This window comes from Camelus bactrianus, chromosome 9, assembly GCF_048773025.1.
Source record: "Camelus bactrianus isolate YW-2024 breed Bactrian camel chromosome 9, ASM4877302v1, whole genome shotgun sequence".
NCBI classification, from domain to species: domain Eukaryota; kingdom Metazoa; phylum Chordata; class Mammalia; order Artiodactyla; family Camelidae; genus Camelus; species Camelus bactrianus.
The window spans coordinates 2978072-2997399 of record NC_133547.1 but is presented as its reverse complement, the minus strand read 5'-3'; the positions used below and the strand labels follow the sequence as shown (position 1 = coordinate 2997399).

The following is a 19328-nucleotide window of genomic DNA, read 5'->3' as shown; positions in this document are numbered from 1 at the left end:
GGACTTCTACCTAACTTAGACACTTCTGTCTTCTCCAAAGGGTCCCAGGCTCTCAAAACATGAACTGCTGTGTCAAGCCAAGAAAGACTTCTGTGTGGGTTTTACCTCTTCTGGGGGTTTGTTCTTAAAGCAGCAGGTGAGGCAGTGAGACTAGCGCATTTCCTGACACAGGAGCTGTCAGCATTTGAGACAGGGGTACCAATCCACCGTCTCTTTCCATTTCTTCCCTTGAAACTTCTTTAATGCCAAAAGCTCAGATCTCACTCGTAGGTCAAGATGCTACCTTCTGCACAGCTGGGTTTCCACCTGCAACCTCTTCTGGAGCAGCTCCACCAGGACGAGTTGAGCAAATTCAAAGCTCTGCTGAGGACCCTTTCTCTGAAAGATGAGTTCCAGCACATCTCCCCGACGGAGGTAGAGGAGGCTGACGGGAAGCAACTGGCAGAGATTCTCACCAACCGCTGTCCCAGCTGTTGGGTGGAGACGGTGACCATCCAGGTCTTTGACAAGATGAACCGAACAGATCTGTCTGAGAGAGCAAAGGATGAACTCAGGGGTAAGCAGAAACAAGTCCACACAGTCTCCTGGGAGAAAGGAGTAATGGTCTCCATGGTGTTAGAAGTACAGAAATAACAGTGAGCCTTGGGGAGGTTACCTGTTCTAAACACAAGGGCTAGACCTTCATAAAGTCCAGTGGTGTCTTTCCTGGTTCTTATCTTCTGGCTACTTCTACTCCTTCCAAGTATTATGTACCTACCCTGGCTGCCTTACCGTACATCCCTTCCCCTGTTCAAGGCTTTCTGAAATGCATTCATGGTCCCACTTTTTTATATGTCCTCCAAAATCTTAAATTATTATATACCCTCTGTTTTATTTTCAGTTCCCACTTATGTTCCCTTCCCCCACATAACATGTCTTTAAACATTCTCTCCCCTCATCCTCTTTTCTCAGCAAATATTTAAAATATCTCTATTTCCTATAATTTTTTAATTGCCAATTTTATTCCAACCAGGGGTCCGTTTTTAGCTTACTGTCCCCTGTCCTCAATGGGCAGGTAGGGATTTTAGCCCCTAGCTGGCCTCTGGAGACTGCAAATTGGAAAATAGCATGAAGGAACTCGGAGGGTTACATATCTAGTGTCTAGGCTCTGACAAGCACAAATGTCTTCCTCCTCCTCCTTTTTCAGAAGCATCTTTAAAGTCACTTCTGGAAAATAAACCTCCATCAGTAGGTAAGTTACCTGATTAACACACTTTCTTTTTTCATGTGGGATTTTGGAATTCAGGGACTTGTTTTAATTAGACAAGATGCAGTGCTGAGCACTAGGAATGCAAAGAAGTGTAAGACCTCACCTCCGCTGTCGTCCGGGTGGGCAGCAGGAAGACGTGGGACGCCACAGTGAGGCAGTGTTTATAGTAGAAATGAATACATACATACAAATGTAGGGGAGAGCGAGTGAGCGTCCCCTTGGAATCTGGATAAGCTGGATTTTAGAGGGACCTAAAGCAAAGCCAGGGTTGGCAAACCATCACTCACAAACCAAACCCAGCCTGCCATGTGCTTTTGTAGATCCTACAAGCTAAGAATAGTTTTTATACTTTTAAATGGCTGGGGTGAACAATCAAAAGAATATTTTATAGCCTACAGAAATCATAAGAAATTTAGATTTCACTGTACACAAAGTTCTGTGTGCACACAGCATGGTCATTTGCTTATATATTACCTGTGACTGTTTTTGTCCTTCAAGGGCAGAGATGAGCAGTTGCAACAGACTGTGTGGCCCATTAAGCAGAAAATATTTACTCTCTACTCCTTTGCAGGGGGAAAAAAAAAAAGATTGCTAATCCTGGCCAAAAATTTTTTTAATTAGTGATTTTCAACATTCTCTCTTGCCATCACCAGTATCCTTAAAAATAAGTTGGGCTCAGGGCAATAGCAGAGAAGGGGATGGTTTTAAAAGTGAAGACACAGCCATCCATACCTAAACCCCCAATGATCTGGCTACATCGATTGATACACAGATATGTTCAATGTCCTACAACAATGACCTCACTGTCAAAGGTAAGTTGATGACCTATTAGATCCAACACTTGGCAATGCTTTAAGGAAAAGCACCTGCCACGAAGTTGATATTCAATTAAATGTTCTAAGTAAACTAGCACCAGAGTTCTTTGCTTAAAATCTTACCCTTGGCAACATGACATGACTCCTACATGATCATTTTTCCTCAGTTATTTCAGAGCACCTGCTCTCCTGCTTAATCTTCAAAATGCATGATTGGCTGGCCACTTGCCACTCATACTGGACCTCGCTGATTCACTTGGAGTCTTACCAGCTATTTATGTGCCAAAGACTTCCCAGAGGATATCCTCAGATCAGCATTTCCCCAAAGTTCAGATGTTCATACCCGACTGCCTCCTGGATATCTTTTCAGAAATTGCACAAACTCACTTCTTCATTATCCAGTGTGCAGCTTGAAATATTTCTTCCCCCATCATGATTCCATCGTGTTCCTGCGTTCCTTCCCAGGACAGTGTAACTTCACCTAGCATGTCAGAAACCGGGGAAGTAGTCCATGGAGGCTTCCTGGTGCGTTCAGGAAAGGAGCAATTGTCTGTGTGTGCCCATTTCTCTCACCACAGGTTCCTGAACTGCACGGAAATTCACTTGCCAGAAAAGGCAATGAGATCATAGTGGGACAGTCCAGTGGGAAAGAGAGACAAGTAGTTTCAGTAAAGCACACGGAGTTTCCACAGAGCAAGTGCTTCTTGTTACGATTCTACAGCGGAGAGGCATGTAACTTGTTTTAGGGAGCCATTCGCTCTGTGCGCAAACCCAGCGGTTGCACATCCCAGCACACGTTGTGGGCAAGGAACTTAGATGCGCTTCTGGACTCCTTTAATATCATATTTCAAAGAAGTCCCCTTCCTTTGTGTCAAGCCCACGTTAACTTGTATTTTGCAGAGCTAACACAAACGCAGGGAGGAGGCGCCACACACCCAGGAGAAACAAAAGGAGGTTCGGGAGAAGAGCCAGGGCTGTATCGTATCTACCTGCAGCGAGTTTGGTGGCAGGTGGTTCCTTACAAACCTGTCTTCTCCTGTTTTTCTTTCCTTCTTAACACAAAGTGTGTTTTCTTAATGAATCACCAGCTCTCTCCTGTCTGTCCCCTACCTCGTATCCCTGAAGGTAAACAAGATAAATACAGAAATACATTGAAGAAGAAGTTCGGGCAAATCGGGAAGAACTTACGGCCGGGACCCAGTGAAAATGTCCACGTTGCCACGCAGAGATGTGAGGCCCTGATCCCATTCTGGAATCCTCAGATGCTCGCAGGGCCGTTTCCACACACGGTGGTGCTGCACGGTCCCGCGGGCGCTGGCAGAACCACGCTGGCAGAGCGGCCAATGCTGGACTGGCCGCGGGACAGCGCGGCGGAGACCTCGGGCCCCGCCTCCCGCCTGCGCTGCGGGGCGCTCGGCCGCGGGGGCGCGCGCACGCTTGCAGAGCTGCCGGCCGAGGGCCGCCCGGCTCCGCGCGGCGCCGGCCCGGAGGCGCTCGCCCGGGCGCGGAGAGCCCCGCGCCTCGCCGACGGCTCTGACGGGCTGAGCGGCGCCGGGGAGCGGCGGCGGCGGCAGCCGGCGCCCGTCCCGCTGGGGCGCCCGCCGACGCGGCAGGGGGCTCCCAGGGCCGCGCTGCCGGCCACCACGCGCGCGGGGGCCCCGCGGCAGCCCCGGCTCTTGGCTGAGCAGCCGCTCCTCGCGGAGGTCGAGGGGCTCTCGGGGCCGGACAGGAAGGCGCGTTTCCCGCAGCGCCCGGCAGACGAGGCCCGCGCCGCGCGAGCTCCGGACCCGCTGGGGGGCGGCGCCGGCCTGCTCCGCGTGGGCGCGGCGCCCGCCGCGTGCGGGCCCGTCTGCGCGCGCCCGGCCGCCTCCCGCGCCTGCGGCTCCTCCGCCGCCGCGCGCCTGCCGCTCCTCCGCCGCCGCCCCGGGCGCGGCCTCCCGGCGGCGCTGCGGGCCGCGGGCCCCCTGGCTGCCCAGGGCGCCTGGGCGCAGACGTCTGTGTTTGGCGGGCAGGAGCTCCGGAGGCTTGGGGTGGGGGAGGCCGCCCTGCGGCCCCTCCTGGACAGGAATGGTCTGCAGGAGAGCCAAGACCACGGGGGCTGCTGTTCCTTCGTCCGCCTCAGCGTCCAGCAGCTTCCTGCCGCCGCGTTCTGTGCTTTGGAGGCGGAGGACGAGGAGGAGGAGGAGGAGGACGAGAGCAGCCCCAGCTGGGACATTGGGGATGTTCAGCAGCTGCTGTCCGGGGAAGAAAGGCTGAAGAGCCCCGCCCTGACCCAGGTGGGGTGCTTCTTATTTGGCCTCCCCGGGGAGAAGGGAGCCAAGGCGCTGGAGACGGTCTTTGGCTGCCAAGTGTCAACAGAGGTCAAGCGGGAGTTACTGAAATGCAGATCAGTGTCCGACGGGAATAAAGCCTGCTCCTCAACGGCGGACACGAAGGAGGTTTTGTACTGTCTCTACGAGTCTCAGGACGAGCAGCTTGTGAAGGAGGCAGTGGCCCAGGTCAAGGAGATTTCTATTCACTTGACAAGTACATCTGAAATGATGCAGTCTTCTTTCTGCCTTAAACGTTGTCAAAACTTGGAGAAAGTTTCACTGCAGGTGGACAAGGGGATATTCCTGGAGAACGATACTGCGCTGAAGCCAGACACTCAGGTTGAGAGGTAAGAACTTACTTTTTGCTTTACTAGTTCTCCCATCACTAACCTCATCCCCTGCGCCATTAAGAAGAGACCGGAAAGTCCTATTCCCTCTTACTTAAGGTCAGTACGTTCCCACTTGTGGCCTTTTGTCCCACCAACTTAACATTCAAGGCAGGAAGTATAATGTTGTAGTTGGGAATGGGGTCTTTGGGAGGGTGTAGCTCAGTGGTAGAGCTCATGCCTAGCATGCACGAGGTCCTGGCTTTAATCCCCAGTACCTCCATTAAATAAACAAGCCTAATTACCTCCTCCAAAAAGAAAAAAAAAAAAAAGTCAGTATGACCAAAATCGATCAGATTCAGTGCAATTCCTGTGAAAGCAATGGCACCAGAGCTTGTTTTGAGACCTGCCTCCTTTCTTCCTCAGCTGAGCCCGTTCTGCAAACATCCCAGCCTGTTGCGGTCTGCGTGCTGGCTGTGTAGATGTGGGGAGATGCATGAAGTGGTTGTCCCATCTTGGGCATGACTGCTAGAAAAGCATTAAAGATTTGTGTCAGAGGTTGAGCTTACAAAATTCCTGAAATCTGCACCTCACCCGTGATCACGGAGGGTCTCCTCATGGGAACAGACTTAGATTGTGGGATGGCCCCAGTCAGTTAAGAGTCTTTGTTTTTCTTGATTTTGGCCCAAGTGACATCAACCGAGCTCATACAGAGTTTCCAAATATTGCTTCTAACCTTGTGGCTGCTGGAAATGTGTCACCTTCCATGTTGAGATGAAGCTATGGGCTTCAGGAGAGAGTGCTTGACTGGGATTAGGACTCAGGTCTGTTGTCCTATGAAATCCTGTGGTCACAATCCAAAACCCCCACCTCGTGGTGATAGGGAACGTACCCCAACGTACTGATGTTTGTCTTATCAACACATCTCCCCCTCACCCCCGGGTTATTATCTGAAAGAATCTGAAATCCTTATGCATGTTTATTGGACCAGAATAAAGTGTTCTCATTACCTACCTCTGCATATGCCCTCAACATTCCCTCACGTTCATTCCTTCACCACTTAGTAAACAGTCAGAAACTTGAGTTACCCCCCAGGGGACGTTAGGACCGAGATAGCTTGGCACCACCCCTTCCCTACCTTACAGATCACCAGCAATCCACAGACCTTATGCCTTTATCCACATTCTGATTTTTTTCCTTCTCTCACCCAAATGTTTAGACAGGTCTGCCTTCTACTTGATCTAAATCTTTCCTCCGCAGGAGGGTTATTTAAGAGATCTTTTAAATGAAAAATTGCACCAATAACCGCCTCTCTTCCATCCAAGATCCCAAGTCAAAATAGTCTCTATTTGTGTTTCTTTCCAACCTTGGGATGGCTAAGACCAGTGCGGGTGCCAGTGCTCAGTGGTAGTTACTGACCATAGCTTGGTTGCCTGGTTCCTGGAGCTCCTGTCTGGGAAGAAGTAAAAGGCAACGGACATCTTTAGGGTTGCTTATGATGGTTCTGATCTGTAACACAAGCTCATTTTTTTTCTTTTTTGCCGCTTTCCTGCTATTCTCTCCATCAGAGCAGGCCTGTCGCAACGATGATCTATAACTCCTAAGATGGTTAAATCATAAGACAGTTTCTGGCTGAATCACTTTTATCAGTAGCTGAGTCATAAGGAGGGAGAGCTCTGGTTAGCAGCTTGACTATCTTATCTTGGTAAGACCGTTTCTAACACTTAAGTGTATACTGTCTTAAAACTTTTTTCCCAGCACATAGAAACAGTGCTCTTTGAAAAGTCCCACACGCTGGGTTGATAACAGCTTTTCCTCCTCACCGTGTCCCAAGATTTACAATAAGGTCATTTATTTCTAATGTGTCTTTCATCAAGGCAAGCATCACTAGTAAAACCAAAAGGATAACCCAGTCTTAAAACAGCCAGGGGCACTAGAGCTGAGAAAATCTAAGTTCTGTCTGATTTCTTTTTTCTTCTTTTATATCAAATCACAAAATGTCTACTTTGTGTGGAATTGGTATTCAGTCAAGCCAACTAATGGAGCTTCTTGCATTTAGAGACTGTTTACTTCTCCAGGCTCTTTCGAACCTTAGGAAGACAGTCGCGCTGACATATAAAATTACCCTTCCACGTAGTGCCTTGATAAGAACATCCCCAAAACATGATCTTGTGTAATCTTGCCCTCCTGCAGGAGGAAGGACAGTTGTTCTTCAGAAGGTAGAGTCGCCGAGTGGCCCAGAGGGTTGGAGGCAGTTTTGACAATAATAATTTGATTATTCAGATAAAATTGTATGCCCTGGAAATTGACCACCTTGATTTGAAACCAGCTTAGCTCAGTTACAAGCTGGCAGGACGTGAGCACAGGTCTCGGAATCGTACTGTCTGGCGTTGAGTTCTGTCTCTGTTAGTAGCTGTGTGACGTGGGGCGAGTTAGAGCCTTTCTGTGCCTGTGTTTCATTATCTCCAAATAGCCGTGGTACCTACTTCCGAGTAGGATGTTTTAAATGCATCTAATTCTAAAATTGTTCAGGGTGCTTGCAAGAGCTTAAACACTAGCTGCTTCTTTCGACTACATTTCACTCTGTTTTTAGACTTACAAGGTTACTTTTATTCCCTGCACACTTGCACTTTATTTATTCTTCTGCATAAGAATCTTCCAATATTAGACCACTCCTTAGGTTACACAGTATCCCCCAGTCAATAACGGAAATGTTTCAACTTTCTGACACATTGTGGTTTCAGGTACCCTCACCATTTTCATTAAAACCAAAATATTTTATGATTACAAATATCGCATATGTACATAGAAAATTAAAACAATATTGAAAAATATAAACAAACCATGTCATCCACATAAATCCTGCCACCCAGAAACAATTACCAGAACAGAATAAACATGCTTTGAGAAATCTGTGTAGATAAATATGTAACTACTTAAAGATTATATTTTCTCAAGTTTTTATATACATTTTATTTTTTTAAACATTTTTATTGATTTATAATCATTTTACAATGTTGTGTCAAATTCCAGTGTAGAGCACAATTTTTCAGTTATACATGAACACACATGTATTCATTGTCACATTTTTTTTCTCCGTGAGCTACCATAAGATCTTGTGTATACCATTTTAGGTCAGCAAATAGAGTTGTAAGTTAGCTTGAGAATATTACTTATAATGGATATGCCATCAGATATTCGAATATCCTCTATGGACATGTGTTATTACTCTTAACTTTTTATCAATGACATATATTGATCTCAATCTTTGATCAATGTTATGCTTAGAATTTTGACTTACTCTAATCCTCTGTTAGATTGATGTACAGAAAGTTTAAGTTTTGTCCAGTAATGTCCTAGGTGTTGAGCTGTCTGATATTGGTGCTAAATTGATTAAATTCATCCAACTTTCAGAGTCACCCTTGCTTCCTGGGGGTGTATGCCCATAGAAACCCTACACGTGTTCACGGTACTGGACAAATGTTAGTTTTCTCTCCGGCAACATTTGGTAAATTCCAAATTTTGTCTCTCTCCTGTAGGTCCCTGAATGATCAACATATTCTTCCTTTCTGGGTGGACCTTTGTTCCGTGTTTGACTCAAACAGGAATCTGACATTTCTGGACATCAGTCAGAGCTTCCTTAGTACCTCATCAGTGAGGGTTCTTTGTGAAAAAATAGCCTCTGCTGCCCCGAGTCTCCAGAAAGTGATGTAAGTAGAAGCCAGGTCCTGACTTAGTCGTGCCCTGGGGCACGACCGAACGCCTTACGTTTTTTAATGTTGGTGCAATGCTTGAATTCCTGTCGCAGCCTCCAACCAGGCACTCGAGACACAGGGAATTGCTTGGGGTCTGAATAGCTGCGTAGTTACAAGGGAAGATGCCTTGAGAGCCTGAGGTTGCAGATGGCAGGCGCTGTTCTGAATGCAGCTGGTGGTGTCCTTGGGGGTCCAGTTCAGAGAAAGGGCAGGTTCTCAGTGACGCAGCGGCTTGTCTGAAACCAGCTCCTCGATGGCTGCCTGACTGATTTTGGACATCTGAGCTGTGACCACTCCATTATAATTTCCGTTTGTCCTCAAGGACATAGCGCTCGTGAAATATGCCCACTGCTAACACTTCAGGGAAAAAAGATCCTGCCATTCCTTACCGCTCTCAAAAAGCCGTGGAGGAACAGCCTTTGTCTGAAGTGACTGCTTGTGACTGACTTTCCTTTTGCACAAATGAGACGACTAGAGAAATTGGAGCCTCCAATCATTTCTAAAATGAGATTTTAGTCAAGTAGCACAAAGTTTCAGCTACGCAGGATAGGTTCTGGAGATCTAGTGTACTACATCGTGATGGCAGTTAACATTACTGCGTTGTATACTCGGAATTTGCTAAGAGGGTTAATTTTAAGTGTTCTCACCATGAAAGAAAAGAAGGGAACGGTAACTTTGTGAGGTGGTGGCTGAGTAAACTAGCTTCACGGCGGTGATGGATTTCACAAGGCACGTGTATATCAAAGCATGATGTCCTGCACCTTAAATATACACAATTGTTATTTGTCAGTAAGACCTCAACAAGGGCAGAAAATATGAAAAAAATCATTTCTAACATTTAAACACATTGCAGTTCTTCGTTTTCTATGTATGCAATATAAGTATGGAAACTCAACATCTCGCCTCCGTCTTCTTCTCCCTAGCCTCAAAAATCTCTCCCCAGCTGACGCTTACCGGAACATCTGCCTTGCTTTGGGAGGTCTTGAGACTCTAACACATCTGACCCTTCAAGGAAATGACCAGGACGATCTGCTTCCCCCGTTGTGTGAGGTCTTGAGGCACCCAAAATGCAATCTGCAATATCTCAGGTAAAGTTATCTCACCATTGCTGAAAACCCTCAGCATAGGAACAGAGCTGCCACAAGTCTGTACAGCAATTCTGTGTAAATCAGAAAAAAAAAAAAAATCCCTTACCCTAATTGGACACAGTACTACTTGAGGCACGTGTCCAAGAACAGAAAATGAGCTAGAGCTTAGTTTCCACTTACACTGATCGTTGGACAACCTGGACGACCATACATAATGTCCCTGAGTCCAAATACACATGATGTTCCAATGAAGGTTCATTTGCTCGTGATGAAGAATATATATCTCCAGGAATAGAATATGGGTACCATGTTGCACAATGTGCTTGACTGGCTGGATTTCTAGATAAGTGGTTCTTGATGTGTGGTCTCCAGACCAGCAGCAGAAGCAGCGCCTGGGAACTTGTTAAAATCCGAATTCTTAGGTCCCAGCCAGATCTTCTAAATCAAATTCTGGGTATATGGCCCAAAATGTGGTTTTAATGCATCTTCCAGGTGATTGAAGACACCTTGAAACGAGGGTCACGCTACATCCAGAGTTTCTGAGGGTTTGCGTTTCTGGGCGGCTGCCAGGTGGTGCCGATGCAGCTGGCCCAGGGGCCACACTGTGACAAGCACTGCTCCAGAACATTTAGTCCAGAATTAACATAATGGAGTGAGACACAAAACCGGAGACAGTCGTGTACCTGCTGCTTTGTTCTCATGAAAGCCTTGTTACCATTTCTCCTGCAGGCTGGCATCGTGTCCTGCCACCACTGAGCGATGGGCCGATCTCTCCTCCTGCCTCAGGATCAGTCAGTCCCTCACGTGCTTGAACCTCACAGCAAACGAGCTCCCGGGTGAGGCTGCCAAGGGCCTGTGCAGGACGCTGAGCCACCCGAAGTGCTTCCTGCAGAGGCTGTCGTAAGTCTCCTCTTCCTCCCCGTGGAGCATCTCCGTTGTGGGTCTAGGGTCACACAGGGAGGAGGAGCGCTAAGACCTGGATTTGCTGGCGACCAGTAGGGAACCTCCCACTGACGTAGACACCTGGGTCGCATTTCTGGTCCCAAGCAAACGGCTCCTGCATCTCATCCTTCTCTCGTTCCTGCTCCTTTACGACCGTGACCACTAGCACACAGTTGAGAGAGGGCGGAGAATCAACAAGAAGGGGTGTAGCTGAGGACTCTGGTCTTTGAAGACAGCCACGAAAGCTGGGTTTTGAAATGTTCTCACCATCTTACCATTTGTGTGGTGATGTTGCAGGTTGGAAAACTGTCACCTTACAGAAGCCAATTGCAAGGAGCTGTCTTCTGCTCTGATTGTCAGCCAGAGGCTGACCCACCTGTGCTTGGCAAAGAATGCTCTTGGAGATCGTGGGGTGAAACTCCTGTGTGAAGGCCTGAGTTACCCCGAATGCCAACTGCAAACCCTGGTGTAAGTCGTGCTGGCTCTGTGTGTGTGTGTGTGTGTACATACTGGACTCACGTAAGACAGTTGCAAGTATTTAATAATTCCCCTGACTACCCCAGGTAGGATGCTGATGGTCAGATCTGGTGAGACCTGGGGAGAGGGTGACAGAAAAAAATGGATAATCTAGGATCCAGGACCAGTTATGCCCAGAACCAGTGGCCTCCACCTCTGAGATACTGTCCTGTTAGTAACTGGATTCAGGAAACATAATCAGTCCCATCCCCTAACAGAAGGCGGCAGGCCAAGGCAAGGCGGCGTTCTCTGCCCCACAATTAGGGTGAGGGTAACACACACCACCTGCGTTTGCTTCCTGCTGCTTCTGGGAGAGACTGTCAAAAACCGAGAAGCTTAAGGCAAATCATTATCTTAAAGTTCTGGAGGTTGGAAGTCCAAAATGGGTCCCCTGGGGATAATACCAAGATGTGGGCAGGGCCGCGGTCCTGCTGGGGGCTCGGGGGAGGGGGGGAGCCGTTTCCTTACTGTTCCAGCTCTAAAGGCTGCCTGCCTCCCACGGCCTGTGGCCCTTTCTCCATCTTCAAAGCCAGTGACATAGTGTCCTCAGATGTCCTCTGTCTCCCTCATCACATCTCCCCCTGCTGGCTTTGGCACTCTTGGCTCCTCATGAGAATCCTTGTGGCAACATTCAGCCCCCCGGGTGATCAGCCCATCTCCAGATCCTTACGAACCACACCTGCCGAGTCCCTGTCACACGCAGTGTGACATGGTCACAGGCCCAGGGACTAGAACACAGACGTCCTTGGGGGTGGGGAATTATTCTGTCTACAACACGGCGCCGTGATTTGACTTCCATGCCTCTGCCGTCGCTGAGCTTGTCCAAAGCCCAGGGCTGGTGCTGGATGCGCGCAGCTCTGGTGCGTCCCGCTGGGGACGGACGACAGCGTGTCTTCTCCGTGCGGTTGGTTTCTAGGCTGTGGTGCTGCAGCATAACCTCTGGTGGCTGCTTTCATCTCTCGAAGCTCCTCCAACAAAACTCACGACTTACACACTTGGATCTGGGGCTGAATCACATAGGAATTACTGGACTGAAGTTTCTGTGCGAGTCTTTGAAGAAGCCACTGTGCAACCTGAGATGTCTGTGGTAAGTCACCGTTTCCTGAGCTTCAGTCTGTATCTGAAATGAACTGTCAACGTAACCAACCCCCTCCAGCTCCAGTAAAAAGGACTGGAATAAATCCAGTTGAGTACTTTTAAAATCCACTAGGTCTCTGCACTCTCATGTTCACAGCAGCATCCTTCACAGTAGCCAGACTGCCCTTTGTCCAGTCAGCCCTAACTTTCTGGCAGTATAATCTCAGTTATGCGTTCTAGGAAATGGAGGTAGTTATATCCATGAGAAAAGTTGGTTATGATAATGAAATGTGTATGCATGTTACTCAGCAGTGTGCCACGAGGTATGCTAAATACTGAGACGTTTAACTTCCAAATCTTGGCAAGAACTTAAATGCACAGTCCAAGCTCTCATCTCATGTATGTGTCTGTGTAAGTGTGTGTACGCACGTATGTATGCAAATCCTTTGAACGTTTGTACAACCCCTTGTTTTCTGTCCTCTGCCCACTCAACAACTCTAGGTGGAAGACAGATTTCCCCTCTCTGCTGCAGGCATCTGACATCCAGGTTCACGCTTCCTCTGGGAATTCAGACAGGCAGAGTTTAGATGTCTGTCCAAAACCCAATTGCTCTCTTTCCCTGGCCAAAGCTGCTCCTTCGGCAATCAAAACATTATTTTATTTACTCAGAGCAAAATCCTTTATGGTCATCCTTTTTTCCTTTGTCCTTTCAAATATCAAGTCCAGTCCTTTTTGAAAGCCTGTTACCCTCCCCCTCAGATAATCAATCTGTTCTCATGCCCCTCCCCCCCCACACACGGTAACATCCAGGTTCTCGGTGGGCTTCAGACTTGTCTGTGTCTGCCGTTGTACAGTTTTTCCCATCAAGCAGTAAGAACAACTTCCCAGAGTGGAAAAAAGAAAGTGAATGAAAGGCCGCAAATGGCAAAACATCCTTTCTTATGGGCGAGCTGTACACATACGTGCTGTGTCGTCTTTACCCATTCATCTGTTGATGTGCACTTAGGATGCTTCTGTATCTTGGCAATAACAAATAATGTTGCTGCTAATAGCAGGGTGTGTGTATCTTTTTGAATCAATTCTTATTTTGTGGTTGGCTTTATTCTTTTGATAACTATGTAAGTTTAAAAAGCTAAAGCTCTAAATGTTCTTAGAAACAATGAACAATCAAAACTCTCAATGGTTCCCCCTCTTTCCAAGTAAAATCTGAAGTTTACAGTGGCCTGAGGGTCTGATTCAGGCCGGCTCCCTCGTATCTGTGACCTCTTAACTGCCTCACCCGGCTCACTCTCAGGCTGTCTGCCTTGATACTGTTTTACATGACGATCACATGCAACCTCAGGGCCTTTGTACAAACTATTTCTCTGCCTGGGGGGTTCCGACTCTGGGCCTCCCAATGGTCCACCCTCTTCACTCACTCAGGTCTTCCTCCCCTAGCTGCTCCCCCGACCCCCTGCCCTCCGTAACCCTCACTGAATATGGCACACCGTACACGTCTGTTTCCTGTCATTAGATGGATTCTGGGGGAAGAGACTTCCGTTGTTGACGGTTGGCGCCCCAACACCGAGAGCAAGCCTGGCATAGCGGATGGTGTCGGTAAGTATTTGCTTTGTGTGTTTCGCCTACAGGTTGTGGGGATGTGCCATCTCCCCCTTCTGCTGTGCGGACCTCTCATCTGCCCTTCAGCGCAATCGGAACCTGATCACTCTGGACCTGGGTCAGAATTTCTTGGGCTACAGTGGGATAAAGATGCTGTGTGATGCCCTGAAACTTCAGAGTTGCCCCCTCCGGACAGTCAGGTATGATCCTTCTTCTCCTCAGTGTTTTCTCTGTGACTGTAGGTTTGGGGGGAGCACAGACTACAGGAATCTGTCGCAGGCAGTGGTGCTAACGTTCAGCTTCCATCTGTTGATGTCTGGTCACGAGACTGTTCTCCCGTAAGTTCTTTCTGGTGTTGTGGCAGGTCAGGTGAGTCAAAGGGTGAGACCAAAACTCAGTCTGAAGCCAAGAAGCTGGGTCTAGGGCTTAATTAAGTGAAGGAGAGTTACGGCAGCCAGCCGTTGTCTCATTAGGGAAGTGAAGCTGCAGGCCTGACCTGGTGCTTCTGGGAAGAGCGCGTCTGCAGCTTACAGAGGTCTGGCGGGTCAGCGCAGCCTTTGGCGTGTGTTCTCTGGAGCGAGTCTGCTATCTGATGAGACTAGCCTGTGATCACAGGAATAACCCCCAGTTTTCAGCCTTCTGCTTGTTCTGCAGAGCAGGTTGTCATCGAGTTTAGTTGTTTACTTACTGCCATTGTCCCAGGTCTCAGCTGAGTCCCTGGGATGTACCCCGCCAAGTGTGGGTCCTTGGCTTCGCACGGGAGAGGACTCAGGAGCGAGCCACAGCTGAGTAGAGGTGGATTTATTCAGAGATACGTACTGCGTAGCGCACAGGCTGTTTTCAGAGGGCGAGAGAAAGGCCACGAGGCGTGGGGGTCGTGCTCAGGTGACAGTAAAAGCAGATACGCACTCCACAGACAGAGTGCGGGCGTCTCCGAAGACAAGGGCGTGAGAGAGGCAGCCACGAGGCGCGTTGTTGGCAGTTTTTATGGGCTCAGTAGCTTCACACACCAACAAGTGGGAGCCCTGTTCCAACGCCCCTGGGGAAGGGGCTGGGATTCCCGGGAATGGGCCACCGCCCACTCCCTGACCTTTAATGGTCGGCCTTGGGACTGTCGTGGCGCCTCTGGGCATGTTGTTTCTCACGCTAAGACATTACCATGAATGTATCATGAAGCTCAAGGTCTCCTGGAAGTCCAGTCTCCCGCCGTCTTGAGCTTCCAGGTCTACTGGGAGTTGGATCTTTCAACCTTTTTGGTGTTAATTGCAGAAGGAATGTGTAGACACTGACTTTTTTTTCCCTAACCCCTTCCTTGAGAATTAGCCCTCGCACTTTAGAGAATATCAGTGAATTTCAGTCAAGATGTAAAGCCCCGACAGAGACGCCACTGGAGCTATTTCTTTAGATCGGCCAATCAGACATTCTTTCCTGGTCATCGAACCTCAAGATGAGTGATCCAGGGTGCAGGCTTCTTCCTGAATTACAGATCCTAGAAAGGCACAAACGCCCTGGACCTGCCCTTCAGAGTTTGGCTTTTAGTGCTCTCATTCTATCAGCTACCCCATGTCCTTCTGATAAGCCCTTCTAAGTCAACTGTAGTCATTTTCTCTTACTCGAGGCCAAAGAACCCCACCATCACACCTCGTTCTTACAGCAGCATATATGTAGCTCCTGGGCTGGTTCTTCCCATCCCGTTTCTGATTCCTTCAACACTTCTGACCAAACACAGATCTGCCGTGGAAACTATTTTTGTTCTCTGCCACAACTATGACCCACCTCTGACAATCATGAATGAAGACAGTTATGTTTGATCTTGAAAGGTCATAGTTTAAAATATTTTGAAGCTAGTTGGCCCTTATTTTAACCAAAGTTACACTGATTGTTGACCAGGTACCTGCTCAGGCTAGCTTAAGTTTGCACAGGTGTATTGAGTTGGGGGTGAGGTTTCTTGTAGCTTTATTGAGACGTGATTTACAAGTAAAAATTGTATATATTTATGGTGTACAATGTGATGTTTTGATATATGTATATATGATGAAGTGATTACCACAAGCAAGGTAATTAACACATCCATCACCTCACAGTTACCTTTTGTGTGTGTGTGGTGAGAACACAGAAGATCTACTCTTAGCAAATTTCACGTATGTGATACGGTATTTTCAACTGTGGTCACCGTGCTGTATGTTAGATCTCCAGAACTTACTCATTTTATACCTGAAGGTTTGTTGTATGGATGTATTGTGACTCTCAAGCGACAGAACAGATGTGTCAATGTGTTAGTAAAACCATGACTATGATGCCAAAAAGAAACATGGCAGCCACTACCCTTGGTTTTACACATATTTTTGCTTTAATTATTCCCTCTCCCCTCCCACTCCCCATTTCCACACACACGTGACTGAGTATGGTTACCAGAAGGTAAATCCTAGCAATGAGGCTGCTCTCATCACAGGTCAATACAGGGTGGTAATTACCTAGTAACTCGTGGACAAGGAGGATAAAAAGTTAATCCCACTGACTTGGTTCCGATGTGTATGCCTCATCCTGGATCCACCATGTGGAAGTTGCCAAAGTGAGTTATGGAGTGGATAGGGGTTGGAGCTAAATCATAGGCGTATTTATCAATTCCATCTCCAATGCCATTTATGATATGATAATCACCCAAGATCATCCAGGCTTCCAAAGCTACTCAGCGGCTTTACACCGTTATGGCGCTAGCCCGGTATTCTGTTCTTCCCTATCAAATGGATGTGGAACTCCGCTTTGCAGCAGACAATGACCAGTAAAGGTGGCCTTTGTTCTGCAAATTCCTAAAGCATGAAACTTGCAGGCACTTGAGCATTTGGGATGAATCTCCTTGAAACAATAAGAAACCTCCCACCCCGCTTCTACCCCTAGATTGAAGATAGATGAGTCTGTCTTTCGAATTCGGAAGCTGCTAGAAGAAATAAAGGAAAGCAACCCACAGCTGACTATTGAGAGTGATCATCAAGGTCCAAAACATAGCAGACCTTCTTCTCGTGACTTCATTTTCTGAATCTCCCTGGAGTTACTGATTCTCCAATAAAGTCATAGATCGTCAAGGTGACGGTGAACTTCCCAGGAGCCCTCTCAGTGATGTTAGTTGCGGGGCCAAATATTATTTCAGCCATGGTTGTGCCTCTGACTTGCATAAAACGTACACACATCACAACCCTGTTGTGGGTGAAATGTCTATATCTCGGGTACATCAAGAGAAATAAAGGTGAAAGCATGCATGAAGTCTTCGTTATTGATGGATTCTGACCAAATGTAAAGAAAAGATAATTTGGGTAGAACTTAGCCCAAGGGGGAAAATGGGACAGGAATGTTTGTGAGCACATTGATCTCTGTTTGCCTTGGCCGGTCATTGCCCAGTGCCAGTATTTCTTGATCTGCATTGATAGCTGCCTGAGAAGCCGTCCTCATCAGAGCATTTCTCCTACCAATCCCACAATATTTTGTAGCCCTCTTAGGTGCTTCAAGTATGATCATGTCATTGCTCTGATTAACTTTTTCATAATTCTGCCTTTCCCTACAGAAAACATAACTTCATGGTATGCATAGCTATTCCTCATCAAATCTCCAGTACCTCCTTCCAACACACTGAATCCCAAAATTCCTTAAAGCAACAGTGTAAGAATTACTTTTTTATTAAGCACTAATTTAAAATTTTTTCTTCCAATCCTACTTTCTCCTATCTCTTCTTTGGGCCCTATCAGTTCATCATTCTCACCAAATATTACCACATTCCCAGACATCATCTTCAAGTCACCCTTCAACGTGCTCCATCATTCCAGCAACATCACTGCACACAGTGTGGGCTCCTAGGGTTTCCTATAAGTTTCCTTCTGTTCCTGTATCAAGGCTTCTTGTTCAGCTGGATATAAGTCATTCCTAAAGCATCACCATTCTCAGGTTCTGAGGGGTGGGTACCTTTAGTGGAAGCAGGTGGGGTTGTTAAAAGAAATAGAGGCACATAATTTTCTTAAGCTAGAAGAGAATTTAGATGGCTTATAGTCAAGGGTTTCTCAATGTCTGCAGTCATTTGGGGGCAGATAATTCCTTGTTACCGTAAATGTGTCTAAAGAGTATGTATGTGCTTGGTGACAGATTGTCTTGTGCATTTTCAGGGCGTTAGTAGCACCGCTACCCTCTACCCACCAGATACCAGCGCCTCCCTCATAGCTGTGACTACCAAAAGTGTCTCAAGACATCAGCAAATATACCGCGGGTGCAAAGCACTCCTAGACTGGATTCCTGTAATCTGCTGTAATCTAGCCCAGCCCCCTTTAAGGGGTAAGAAATTGAGTAACCTGTATACACAGATTTAGGGACTGATACTGACTATTTCACCTGTAAGTTGAAAAGCCTCTGGGAGTGTGGTCATTAATGGTAGAACAAGACAGGAGAAGGATAGGACCATAAATCAGTTACACCAGAGACCATGTCTTTGGGGGAAAAGACGTTTGGGACCAAGGAACAAGAGAAGGGCATTCTTAGGATGGGGAGATGCGATGGGGCAAGACTTGAGTTCGCACACATGTAACCAAATGTTTCTGGTTGCCCATAACTGCAACTGGAGAACAGGAAAAAATTAACTCTCAACATCCCCTTCCCCATGGAAAGAATATCTGCCTCATCCATGTATCTTGGATGCCCAAATTATTCCCACCCATCTTACTTACACACTGTATGTTTGGAGCTGTGGTAAATATACATAACATAAAATTTACCTCTAGTAACATTTAGTACATCCACAGAGTTGTGCAACCATTACCACTGTATGGTTCCAGAACATTTTCATCACACCAAAAGATGGAGAAAACCCAGCTGTCCATTACCAACGACTAAGTAGACAATCTGTTTTTAATGCACCTTTACAAAGACCAATTGATACACACCATGTGCACAGGAAACTGTGTTTATCACTAGTTTATCTCCAGGGCTGATTCTCTCCTGACCTTTTAATAAGTATTGACATCCCAGTGGCCCATAAAATGCTAACTCATGCTCACAACTAAATTCACCATCTTTCTCCAAAGCGTGTACCTCTTCCTCTGTTCCAGCGACGCCCTCGGGGGCACTCTGTTATTACCCACAAGAAGTGCTAGAATTAAAGCTGAGACATGGGGGGCACACAGAGGTTCCTGTTTGTCTGTGAGTTTGCATGTGTCAGGAGGCATCAGGTTCAGCTGTCCCTGTTCTTAACATTTCCTCCCTGTGACTACCAGCCTCAGCCCATCACTGAATTCTGAAAATGTGGCTCAGTTCCATAGAAGCATTAGTTCACATCTGCTCTAAGTTTAGTCCCACTGATGATTAGGAACAAACAATTCACCTTGTGTTCTTTAATAAGGTGTATGGAAAAGCCATCCTTCCACAGTTCCACCCCCCTCATTTACTGACACCTCAACAGACAGCCACATGTGCACCCTGGGGGGTCACGGGGCCTAGAGTAGCCCAGGTGGTGGGCTTGGGCATGTTGCTGGGAGGAAGTAAGAGCCAGAGGTCACAGCAGCCTGACCCCTGCTCCACCCCCTACCTCCAAGCCTCACCTGCAGGCTCCTCCCAGACGAAGCCACACTTTCTCACTTCCCACCTATCCCAGAAAGGTAAGCTATTTGTGCG

The 19328-nt window shown here is 47.4% G+C and overlaps 1 protein-coding gene across 1 annotated transcript; it reads left to right on the top strand.

Moving 5' to 3' along the window:
• Positions 1 to 276: 276 nt before the first annotated feature.
• Positions 277 to 16940, top strand: NLRP2 (NLR family pyrin domain containing 2). The gene is made up of 9 exons (XM_074370833.1): positions 277 to 621; positions 3129 to 4723; positions 8242 to 8412; positions 9381 to 9545; positions 10275 to 10445; positions 10785 to 10955; positions 11920 to 12090; positions 13709 to 13879; positions 16578 to 16940. The coding sequence occupies exons 1-9, from the start codon at positions 277 to 279 to the stop codon at positions 16714 to 16716; spliced, it is 3099 nt and encodes a 1032-aa protein (XP_074226934.1). The 3' UTR covers positions 16717 to 16940.
• Positions 16941 to 19328: the final 2388 nt, after the last annotated feature.